Genomic DNA, 12,272 nt, shown 5'->3' with positions numbered 1-12,272 from the left:
CCCGCCAGTACATAGTTGTATATTCTAGTGTGGGTCCTTCTAGTTGTGGCATGTGGGACGCCACCTCAGCATGGCCTGATGAGTGGTGCGATGTCCACGCCCAGGATCCGAACCGGTGAAACCCTGGGCCGCTGAAGCAGAGAGCGCAAACTTAACCATTTGGCCACAAGGCCAGCCCCTCAAGAGATCTTTTAAAGCTCCTTTTTCTTAGGGTCCTAGTCTGTTTATTATAATTAAAAGTATCCTGGGGCCGGGCCAGTGGCACAGTGGTTAAGTTTGTGCGCTCTGCTTCTGCAGCCCAGGGTTGGCTGGTTTGGATCCTGGGTGTGGACCTACTCACCACTTATCAGGCCATTCTGTGGCAGGTGTCCCACATATAAAATAGAGGAAGACGGGCACAGATGTTAGCTCAGGGCCAATCTTCCTCAGCAAAATCAGGAGGATTGGCAGCACATGTTAGCTCAGGGCTCATCTTCCTCAAAAAAGGTGAAATGCCACTTCTACCATAAAGACTTGAGAATAACCAAATACATTTACATGGTCCAGGAAAGCAATATTCCAAAGGGATTTCTGCATCTCAGTAGCCTCAGTTGTGAAATAGGGATTGTAATAGCGGCCAGCTCATTAGGCTATAGTGAGGATGAAATGAAGCCATCAATAAAGGAATAGTGCTGAAAACTGTCAGAAGATCAACACACAATAATTCTTGCTGTTATTTTGCAGGTAATCAAGTCTTTGGGGTGGCAACTCTAGTGATGATCTTTGCAGTTTATACATTTAGGCTTTTGCTTTGTTCAACCATCAGCAAAATCAGTCATGAGGCATGAGTCTTCTATCTTCCCAGTCCATGGCTATGTGGTGTGCAGGACTCACAAATCTATCTAGGCATAGCCCACTTGCATCCAATGGTCACACACAGGGCACTGTTTTGTGTTTTAATGGTATGAAAAAGTGACAGCAATAGCTTTCATAAAAAGACTTTATTCTTATGTGTATAGAATCAGTAAGGGCTGAAGGGGTCATCTAGATGTCCCAGTCATATTCATACTACACTTCATAGAAGAAATAGAGGTGGTATTCAGAAATCTGGACCTTGAAGCTTTCGGGATGTCTCTTGTCATTAACTGCCAGAGATAAACAGGAGTGTGATTTGTTTCTGTACAAGAAATATGACCACCATGGGAACTGCTCTTCTGTCCTACCTTTTTATCCTCTAAACCGGTATTTTCCTAACTGTATTCCTCAGTACATTAGTTTCACGAATGGCTAATAGTGTGCCTCAAAAATAGAGTTCCCCAATCAAACATATGTGGTGAACTTCAGAATGAGTTTTCTTTCTGTAAAACAGAATTCTTGTAGAATCTAAAGTGTGGATTGCTCTGTTCACACCACTGATGAGGCAGCTGCTTTATCCATGCTAATGAAGACACAATTCTCCCAAGACTACATTTTTATTGGCTTCACGGGCACTTAAAATGTACAGATTATTGCTCACTTGGGGTTACTTCTCCAGAACATTAACCTCACCAATTACTAGTGAATTTTCTCATTTCTTCTTTTTTGGTGTCATTTTCTGAGGGTTAGAAAAATAAATGTCCTCCATATGCTGATGACAGCCTCAACTCACCTGTGCCACCGTAGCCCTTGTTCCTTCTGTTTTCTTTCTTTCTGTTCTTGCCAAGTCTTGAGTTTTTCAGTGCTTCACCAAATGTTACAACCTTGACCTTTTTTACTTCACGACCATCCCCCCTCCCCACCCTCATTCTCTGCAGGAAGGCAACTGATGTTTACAGGTCTTGTTAAAAAGCCTCCTCACTCATTCATTCGGTTATTAAATATTGAGGACCTATTATGAGCAGGGCATTGTTGTAGGACCTGATTGAAAGCATCAATGAATGAACGGATTTACTCATCCCTGGGAGTTGGGAAGCTCTGTTAAATAATGCATGGCTAGGTATGTTTACCTTTTAGGGAGAAAAGTGCTCTGTAAATCAGGGAACTATTAAAATATTTACATGTTGGTCCCATGAAAAATGATATAAGCAGTTTTCACTATAATAGGAATCCTGATAATTTGCATTTATATAACACATTATTGGCACAACAACTTTGTCCCTCTGAGTAGCTTCATTTAAAGTGGTTTTGCTTTAATTATCTCTCACAAAGCAACTATAAAATGATTGCAAAACAATTTGCAAGTGTGTATGTTATCCATAAATGCTAAGTAACAGTTAGATTATACACACTTGGCGGTAGAATTTGACATTTCTCGGCATAATATTTTGGTTGTTCACCTGATGAACTGTCAACTCTGGAGCAGTAACATCTGGATTAGAACAGATCTGTGTCTGGGGAGGTAAGCGGGAGAGTGCATTTGTCTTAAGAGCATCCCAGAGGAAGGAGAACCTTGTTTTTTTGTTTTTAGGAAGATTAGCCTTGAGCTAACATCTGCCACCAATCCTCCTCTTTTTGCTGAGGAAGACTGACCCTGAGCTAACATCCGTGCCCATCTTCCTCTACTTTATATGTGGGATGCCTGCCATAGCATGGTGTGCCAAGCGGTGCCATGTCCACACCCGGGATCCGAACCAGCAAACCCTGGGCGGCCAAAGCAGAAAGTGCGCACTTAACCACTGCACCACTGGGCCGGCCCCAAGGAGAACCTTGATTTAATCTCTCATTTTTTCCTATATCTTACTATCTCTCAGTAGACCAAATAAAATTATTTCCCAAGCAAACCAAGGTATTCATAAAACATGTATGTGCTCACAAGCTAACAGCATGAGTTCAGATGCATAAGGTGCTTTAAATATTAACTAACGAGTAGACACTTAATAGACACCTGAGCACTTCATCTGATCCTTCATTAATGGACTCTGTTCAAATCACTGAGAATGGCGTCTTGGAAACAGCAATGAGGGAGTTCGTCATGATCCCTGAGCATCCACCAAACAAAGGAAGCCCCTGGTAATATTTACAAAATCACTCTTCTCCTCCAGTGCTCTGGATGAAACGTATTTTCATCAGCACCGCAGAGTTAAGTTCATAGCTCTCAATTTCTACTCACTCTGAGTATAGTTGCTCTGAGGATCCCTCATGGAGCCTATGGTTTCACTTCCAGCCCATTATCTGATTCTCCTAAGGACTGGTAGAGAGACAGGGCAGGAATGATTATCAGGCCTGTTCACACGTGACGAGCCTATGATGCAGAGTATCAATAACTTATTCAAACTAACAGTGATGAATGAGAGGCAGAACCTGAACCTAGATTTCTATAATCAAGGGAGAGAAGGGTGCTCACAAATATGGGATACCTACAATCTTATTTCCCCTACATCACATGCTTCACAATGAAAAAAGTTAGAATTGGAAATATGAACTTTTCCCATTGCTACATGAATGAATGAATGAATGAATAGGCAGTTCTATGCTGATATCCTCTACTGACTTCTCAGACGCTTACTGTTTTCGAAAGGAAATCCCATAAGACATTAACTTTGTGTCATTAGCAGCCCTCTTCTTATCATCAGCACGACCTCTTCTTGCTTCATTCTCCTTCCCTGTTGAACCAAGGAGGAAAGGAGCCCCTCCTTTGCCCTAATTCTTCACAAGACACTTCTCTGAGCAGGTCCTGGGGCTGGAGTAGGGGCAGCCTTGACAACCTCAGTCTCCATCCTGTGCCCTGCCCTGCCTCTGGGCTGGAGTTCAGAATCTACTTACTTTAGGATTTATACTCCTATCTGGCCTGTAATTTGATCAAAAGTGAGTAGAGATTGGGAGTCTTAAAATTAACTGCACTCCTGGCAGGAAGAGATGTTACCTCTAGAGCACTAGAAGAGAAAAGTAATTATGTACATATTACCAGGGGCTTCCTTGTTGCGTGGATACTCACTAGAGGCACTTATGGTCAAATCAATCAGCACGATCAATTGAGGGCCTATGCTCCCACTGCCTGTGCATTGCACTAGTCTTGTGTGTGGATATAAGTGTGTCTTACACTTATAGATGGTCTGAGATTTCCTAGCGGTGTGGCTCCTTCTTGCATGGTACCTGGAACATAAATGTTTATGGCTTCAGATTGAATCAGACTTGCCTCAGCCTCAGTTTTCACATCTAAGATGAAGGTGCTGCACTACAATGATGCCTCGGGGACTTCTAAAGAGGAAATATGTTCTGCCTGGGATAAGAATGTCATTTTCAGAAAGGAACACATCTTGATTAAAATTCCAGCCCCACTGCCTACATACTAGTTGTGAGATTTGGACAACTCTCTGAGCCATCTGCAAATGCAGGCAAAAATGCCCATCCACAGCACTGAGGCAGGGATTCAGCAACACAATGCGCTCAGCAAATATTTGTTGAATGAATAATACTCGGATAGTTCAGAGGAAAGGCTTTCTATTTTAATGGGCCTTGACCAGAACTTCCTACACTGTCATTTTCTCCTAAAGTTGTCATAAAGGAACATAAAGGAAAAGAACCCTTTCGTTTGTCTCTGTTCCCCACCGGAGCAAGGGTTATTTGAGCAGAAAATCACGAATTCAGAGTCACAACCGTAGTAAGTCCTTTGTGCCCTCCAGGGTTTCGACTCGAGCTCCCAGGCGCAGTGGGGTGAGGCTGGCCTTGTACTCTCCCTTGAGTTGTTTTTTTTTTTTGAGGAATATTAGCCCTAAGCTAACTACTGTCAGTCCTCCTCTTTTTTGCTGAGGAAGCCTGGCCCTGAGCTAACATCCATGCCCATCTTCCTCTACTTTATATGTGGGACGCCTACCACAGCATGGCATGCCAAGCCCGCACCTGGGATCCGAACTAGCGAACCCCAGGCTGCTGAAAAGCAGAACATACAAACTTAACTGCTGCGCCACCGGGCCGGCCTCTCCCTTGAGTTGTTGACTCAGTGAGAGCAGATATCCCAAGCTGTCTCACACTCCAAGACAGCCTACCACATGAAAGATGCTACTGAAGTATTTGCTGCAAAGAAATAATTCCTCCTACTTAGGATTTGGTTTCCTATCTCTGTAGGTCTGCAAACTGGACATTTCCTTATTCAGGTGATCTGACTCTGGGAAAGTCAGCTTTCTCTACTCATGTACACACTTGAAATGGGGCTGAACTAAGTCAAAACAATTCTTTAGCTCGAAAAAAATTCCATTTTATAAATTAGGACACGAGAAGCTTGGTTACTAGGAGGAATCAGAGAAGGGGCTTTCCACATGTCCACCTCAACCCAACCTCTCCTGGAAGACACCCATAATCTAACCTAAACTTCCCCCAAACAGGATGGTTTTACACTTACCAGGAACACAGAAGGTAGAGCTACAGTGCAGGAACTCCACTACTCGGTTTGAATCAGGGCTATTTACAGGGTACAACAAAAACAAACAAACAGAGGCTCCTCTAACTTCTCAGTATTAGGCACTGAACCTTCATCTTTAAAGTTCCCCATCCTTAACTCCAGTTTGGTTCCTTCTGTTTGTTTCTTCTGAAACATACTGGTGCTATTGTCCAGACTCAGTCTATGTCTGCCATGGCTAGAAACCTGGATAAAGTGGAGAATCTCATAGCTACACTTCTGCTCACTAACTATAGGGACCAAGGAGCTTTGGTTAATAGCTATCTAGATCGATAAATTAATTGATAGATGATTTTGGTTTATATGCCAATATTGGCGACATGGTCTAGTCCTTTCGACATTGACCCTCCCTGCTTGGTTTTCACTAGAAAGTCACCTCTCCTTGTATTTATGCAGTCGCTCGACAAGCGCATCTTGATCATGTAACTTCATTTATCTCCGTGACTTCTCATTGCATTGTGCTTGTCAGTCTAAATGATTTTATTTCATCCTAACTGTCTGAAGCCTGCATTACAGTCATTATAGATTCATCTCCAATTCTTAACCATTCCATTCCAGAAACTCTGATGACTTTACGTTTATGAATTGTAAATACTATTTCTAATAAAATGATAATGAATTGCCAGGTCCCTTCAAATTTGTAAATAATGGGAGTATTTCCCTAGCAACAGCCAATTACACCAGGCAGGGGAAGTCATTCTATCAGGAAGACTTACCCTTCAGCTTATTTCAATGTCAGAAAACCTCTTAATTCTGATTATTCCTTCAGTTCTGAGTCTGCCGAGACCCCGCAGACACTATGTAAATGGTTTAAATGGAAGAAGTGTAATAATAATTTTTAATGAGGAGACAGTCTGGCTCAGAAGAAGCCTGGAAACCTATGGACTGAGAGGTATCATCCTGTGTCTTCATTAATACATTCTGTGACCTTGGGCAGATCTTTTAGTCCACAGGTGAGCACTTCACCTGTCAGCGAGTGGAGTCTGGCAAGGCAAGACAGGGAGGGGAAGACAGGCCAATGGCAGATACCAGTTATGGATCACCTGCCACGTGCCAGGCACTGTGCAGGATGATCTCGTTTAACCCTCACACTATTTTATAGATAAGGAGACAAGCTCGGAAATACTAAGTTCACATGGCTGGTAAGTAGAGGAGGCAGGATTTAGAGTCAGGGCTATCTGACTTTCAGGTACAATCGTCTTCTATCCTTAATTTGCCTTTGTGCTATTTCAAAAAGGCTGAAATGAGATGGTATTAGAGCCTCATGTTAAGACTGGGGAACTTCAGACCTAGAGCGGGGAGCAACCAGTTCAACTGCACTGGGGGGATGGGCGGCAGAGTCAGGAAGGGGTCTTGACTCTGACTCTTTAGAGTTCACAGCAGAGAAGTCTGGGTGCTGCATCGAGCGCTTGAGCCTGACTTTGGGGTGAGGGAGATGTTGACAAAGCTCTGTTCCCCACCCTGATGGCATGAGCTCCCATTAACACCTGTGGTCTCCCCTTCCTCTCTTCTGATCCCCCTCTGTATTCATGTTGAATGTGTGTCAACTGCGCTGCTTGGCTGAGGCCCCATCACCTCCTTCCAGGACTCCTGCGGTGGCCTCCTAAAGGGCTCCCTGCTTCCAGTCTCAGTCTTTCCAAGCTTCTTGCCATGTAACAACAGAGTAACTTTTCCCCTGAGGGCAATAAAGAGTAATCAAGAGATTTAAGTAGGGGGATTACATAATTAGATTTACAGTTTAGGAAAATTAAACTCTGAGGAGTTAATGAATAATGATCTTCCCCTTTTCATCTCTTTAGTTACCATCTTCTCCCATCCATTCCTCGCCCTTGAATTGCCAGGCAAATTCAGTGCAGGACTGTCCTCAGCTGATTCCTCTGCCTGGCAAGCCCCTCCCTCCCCTGTGGGCCCCGAGATGCTCACTGTCTTGAAGATCTGAGGAAGCTTCTCTTCTCTGAAGTTGTCCTCACCTCCCCACACACCTAGGAATCTCCCAAACAAGCCTCACTCACAGCCCTCATGATTCATTCATTACACTGAAATTGTTTCTTTGTGGTCCATCTCCCTACTAGAGTGAGTGTGAACCCCTCAAAGACAGAGTCTGTATCACTCATATTTGCATCCACAGCTCCCAGGGCAGAACCAAGCAGTGGTCACTCCTAGATGCTAGTGGAATGAAGAAATGGGATCATTATTTTTTCTGCCTCTTTTTTTCTAGAAGGTGACTGGATGAGGAAAGGATATTGATAGTGGGGAACAACGAGTTGCAGAACCTTTGGACCATCCTTTTACCTCCTTAGACCTGAGATTCTTTTGTAAAATGGGGGAAGGAAAGAATTAGATGTTTCCTGAGGAACTTACTTCTCTGGCTTTCTAGTTTCTTAGTTCTTTAGGAGCAAAGGTGGAAAATGGAGCTTCTCTGCTTAATGAGAAGTGGACAGTGCTCGAGGAAGTGGGCCTCAGTGGGACAGGGAACCCTGAAAGTCCAGACTACTGGCCTCCTGCCATCCTGGGCTCAAGCACGGGCTGGGGGAAGGGGTCGGAGAGAGGGAATATTTACTGTGTGTGTGACTGAGCTCTGCCAAGGACTTCCCCAGGGAAGGATCAGGACATAGCTGGCCTTAGAGAAGACTCCAAACAGCCACAGCCAGTCTCAATGTGGTCCAAGCAGCTCTCCCTCTAAGCAATCCTAGACAGCTAAACTGGAGGAGCCCAGCAGAGGCTGAGAGTTTTTCAGAAGAGAGGCCATGACTGCTTCCTAATAACGAGTTCTCAGTGTCCTGCACAATGCCAGACACCATATTTCTCAATCAACGCTGAATGAATGAATACCCACAACCATTCTGCATCTTAGTCTTTGGGGGTCACCTGCACAAAGTCTGGTACTGTGTGACATTTATTTTATTTTATTTTTCTTATTTCCAGTCCTTTCCCTTCCCCCACTCCACACACCCAGTATTTTATTTAAAAAAGTATTAGCGTGCCTCACCCACCCTCTCTTCATCCAAACACTCAATTGGTCAAGTTAGAAGTCCCTGAAATTGGGCCTAGGGGGAGGGAGTGGCATTTTTCTAACTAATTTGGGCTGTGGTTTCAGATTTGGTTGGAACCAGAAGGAGGGGCCAGTGCTAGGTTTATAAAAGCAGAAGGCAAGAAGTTCACCATCCTCACAGCTGCTGCAGCTCTTGCTGATCTCTGGCTCAGGTTCGTTTCTTTTTCTTTAGAGGCGAGGACTTATGGGAGCTGCAAAGTGTACCCGAGCATCAGGGTCTTTTGTACTAGAGATGAACTGGAGGGAGGAGGGCATTAGGGGAATGAGGAAAAGCTAAACCCCAGATGTTCTGGGGAAGGCCCACACAGGAGAAAAGATGAACTAAGACTGCCTTGCAAGTACCCACTACAAGCCCCTGACATTATAGCCCAAGGGGTGTGAGCCTGGGAAAGTCAGTTTCACTTTTCAGTTAACACCATGTCCTGGACTCTGCGCTAGGCACTGAAGTGAGGAGGGGGTGCTGGATGGGAGCAGAGTGGAGAGGAATAAAGGAAGGAGGCAAGCCTGGAATATTTGGCCTCACCCACCCCCACTGTTTTCCCCTGCAGTGATTGTAGTGAACCCACCACCATGGGCAAAGAGAAGACCCATATCAATATTGTCGTCATTGGCCATGTGGACTCTGGCAAGTCCACCACCACCGGGCACCTCATCTACAAGTGTGGGGGAATTGACAAGAGAACCATCGAGAAGTTTGAAAAGGAAGCAGCAGAGGTAAGGCACCCACTGTGTCTAGGAGTGGTGGGGAGTATGGGGGGATGTCCTCCTGTGTGTGGGTCTAATTTCAGAGTACGGAAAGCAGGGTGCACTCTGCAGGGCTAAGGTGTTGCTGAAGTCAGCTGCAATAGACCTGTCAGCTCAGCATCAATGCATTCTACTCCCTCACCTCTCCCCAGATGGGCAAGGGCTCCTTCAAGTACGCCTGGGTGCTGGACAAGCTGAAGGCAGAGAGAGAGCGTGGCATCACCATAGACATCTCCCTGTGGAAGTTTGAAACCAGCAAATACTACATCACCATCATTGATGCCCCAGGCCACAGGGATTTCATCAAGAACATGATTACTGGCACTTCCCAGGTAAAGCAGTCCACGCCCCCAGGGGCCTCTCTATGGGTGTGGTGGGAAAGCTCAGTCTTTATTTCTGGGACTTGGCGAAGGACTGTATCATAAGCCTTGGAAGGGTTTTTCTCACCCATGTCAGTCAGCAATTCTGGAAGAACTAAAGGACAGAACTGAGTCTCATCACTCTAATGAGGCTCAGATAGTGTCGCCCTTTAGAGCTGGGGCAGGGAGCAAATTTTTTGACACCCAAACGAGGAGACCACTTGAGGTCCTACAGGAAGGAACTAAAGCTCATTTATGGGACTAGATGAGAGTTAGGGAAGCAGGACATCTGTGCCTAGCAGCCAGGGGGTCCATAAATTCCCGTGAGCCCTCTGTAAGTTTCTGGGGAGCGTCCCTCAGCTTTACAAAGGAATCTGGCACTGCCCAAAGCTCTAGGCAGCTTCCCAGCCCGGCCGACACCCCCTCCCTCATTCCCTTGCGGTCCCTGTGACCACATGTACAGGCCGACTGCGCCGTGCTCATCGTGGCCGGCGGCGTGGGCGAGTTTGAGGCAGGCATCTCCAAGAACGGGCAGACCCGCGAGCACGCGCTACTGGCCTTTACGCTAGGCGTGAAGCAGCTCATCGTGGCCGTCAACAAGATGGACTCAACTGAGCCTGCCTACAGCGCTGCGCGCTTCCAAGAGATCACCAAGGAAGTGAGCGCTTACATCAAGAAGATCGGCTACAACCCGGCCACCGTGGCCTTCGTGCCCATCTCGGGCTGGCACGGCGACAACATGCTGGAGCCCAGCACCAACGTGAGTACTGGGTGGGTGGGCAGGCGCAGTAAGTCCTGGGGAAGAGGTGCCGCTGGGAACCAAACCCGAGACTCACCTCTGCTCTACATCCCCGCAGATGCCCTGGTTCAAGGGCTGGAAGGTGGAGAGGAAAGAGGGAAACGCCACCGGGGTGACTCTGCTGGAAGCTCTGGACTCCATCCTCCCGCCCACTCGCCCAGTCAACAAGCCTCTGAGGCTGCCTCTGCAAGACGTGTACAAGATTGGAGGTAACTGAGGGCTGGGTGGGACTGAGGGGATGCTGTCCTTTAGGGATTAAGGAGTTAAGAGTGAGCTCTGGTGTCTGACTGCCAGGGTTCAAATCCTGACTTGAAGCCACAGTTTGTGAGCTAGGATAAAGTACAGAAGCACCCAGCATTTCCAGCTCAGCCGGTACACAGTTTAAATAGCCAGTGACCCACGCAGTGCTTCCTACCAGTTCTGTAGGTAGCCCTTTGCCCCTGAACACAGGACCAAGGGACTTCCCAGGAAGCCAGTTCTCACTGGGTAGGTCTAGGACCATTCTGACTTCCCTTCTGCCTTTGGACAGGCATTGGCACTGTGCCTGTAGGCCGCGTGGAGACCGGCTTCCTGAAACCTGGGATGGTGGTCACCTTTGCCCCCAGCAACCTCACCACCGAGGTCAAGTCTGTGGAGATGCACCACGAAGCCCTGACTGAGGCCCTGCCTGGTGACAATGTGGGCTTCAACGTCAAGAATGTGTCTGTGAAGGACATTCATCGTGGAAATGTGGCTGGAGACAGCAAGAACGACCCCCCCATAGAGGCTGGCAGTTTTGTGGCACAGGTAAGTCCCCAGGAAGCCATGGGATTTAGGGGCTCCGCTGGTGGTGGGGAATGTTTCTTAGGAATTAGTCCTGATTTTGCTTGAGGCCCAGGTTCATCAAGAGTTGGCCCCAGATCACACAAGCCATCGATCTCTAATTCCACCTCCTCCCCTGGCAGGTGATCATCTTGAACCACCCTGGGCAGATCCACGCCGGCTATACCCCAGTGCTGGACTGCCATACAGCCCACATCTCTTGCAAGTTTGCTGAATTGAGGGAAAAGATTGATAGGCGCTCAGGCAAGAAGCTGGAGGAAAACCCCAAGGCCCTGAAGTTGGGCGATGCAGCGATCGTGCAGATGGTCCCCAGCAAGGCCATGTGTGTGGAGACTTTCTCTGAGTACCCACCTCTAGGTGAGTCAAGGATTGCTACTGAGTCGTGGGAAAAAAGTGCAGGAGCATTTCCTTCATGCTGTTTTCCAGGAATCTCATTCTTCACTCCTCTTCCAGGCCGATTTGCTGTGCGGGACATGAGACAAACAGTGGCTGTTGGAGTCATCAAGACAGTGGATAAGAAGTCATCCACGGCTGGCAAGGTCACCAAGTCAGCAGTAAAGGCGAGCAAGAAGTGAAGCATGTCCCCTGCAGCTTCCTCAGCAACCTGCACTGTAGAAATTACTTAACATTCTATGTATTTACCAAGTAAGATTAATAAAACTTATTTAATAAAGCTGGCTGTCCTGGGCTCTTCCAAGGAGGAAAGCATGAGATAAATGGGGCGCGTCTAGGTAGACTGACTACAATTTAAAGCCCATAGGTTTCAAAGTGTTTGTGTCCTGGGTTGTGAAGATGATTCAGGGTCCTCTACCTCCTCGTCCTCATGCCCAGGGCTCTATCCCATCCTCTCTCCCATTTCCCTCAAACCTAATCACCTGTCTGGCCTGTCCCCGCTGTGAGGAAGTGGAATTGTTCTGGGATGTGAAAAGTATTCTCATAACAGCATAGGGCAGAACCTTGGTGCCAATGGGTTAGTCCAACACAACTTACTGTATGTGTGATTTTTGGTGCCGGGTGCTCTATTATCCAGAACCCTGATAAAATGCCAAAGGTCACTTGGCTAACAGTGGGGTGAGAGCTCTAGAAACAGTTCATTTGGAAGTCTGAGCTCAAGCTGCTGTCTAACATGTTAGTTTAGGTTAA

The 12,272-nt window shown here is 46.7% G+C and overlaps 1 protein-coding gene across 1 annotated transcript; it reads left to right on the top strand.

The window, feature by feature from the left end:
* The first annotated feature begins 8,975 nt into the window (after positions 1-8,975).
* On the top strand, positions 8,976-11,704 carry LOC124252550 (elongation factor 1-alpha, oocyte form-like). Its single transcript, XM_046686191.1, has 7 exons — positions 8,976-9,119; positions 9,302-9,481; positions 9,972-10,268; positions 10,366-10,516; positions 10,837-11,093; positions 11,252-11,486; positions 11,583-11,704. Exons 1-7 carry the CDS (start codon positions 8,976-8,978, stop codon positions 11,702-11,704), a joined length of 1,386 nt encoding a protein of 461 aa, XP_046542147.1.
* Positions 11,705-12,272: the final 568 nt, after the last annotated feature.

Source organism: Equus quagga, chromosome 14 (assembly GCF_021613505.1).
Source record: "Equus quagga isolate Etosha38 chromosome 14, UCLA_HA_Equagga_1.0, whole genome shotgun sequence".
Lineage (NCBI taxonomy): Eukaryota > Metazoa > Chordata > Mammalia > Perissodactyla > Equidae > Equus > Equus quagga.
Note: the sequence above shows the minus strand (reverse complement) of the source record. Positions and strands in the feature narration are given on the sequence as shown.

What these genes read in the sequence shown, in the direction of transcription:
- LOC124252550 (XM_046686191.1), top strand. Translation starts at nt 8,976, where the DNA reads ATGGGCAAAGAGAAGACCCATATCAATATTGTCGTCATTGGCCATGTG. An exon ending in TGCTGGAGCCCAGCACCAAC is followed by an intron (nt 10,269 to 10,365) that starts GTGAGTACTGGG and finishes ACATCCCCGCAG; the next exon opens with ATGCCCTGGTTCAAGGGCTG. An exon ending in CTCTGAGTACCCACCTCTAG is followed by an intron (nt 11,487 to 11,582) that starts GTGAGTCAAGGA and finishes CTCCTCTTCCAG; the next exon opens with GCCGATTTGCTGTGCGGGAC.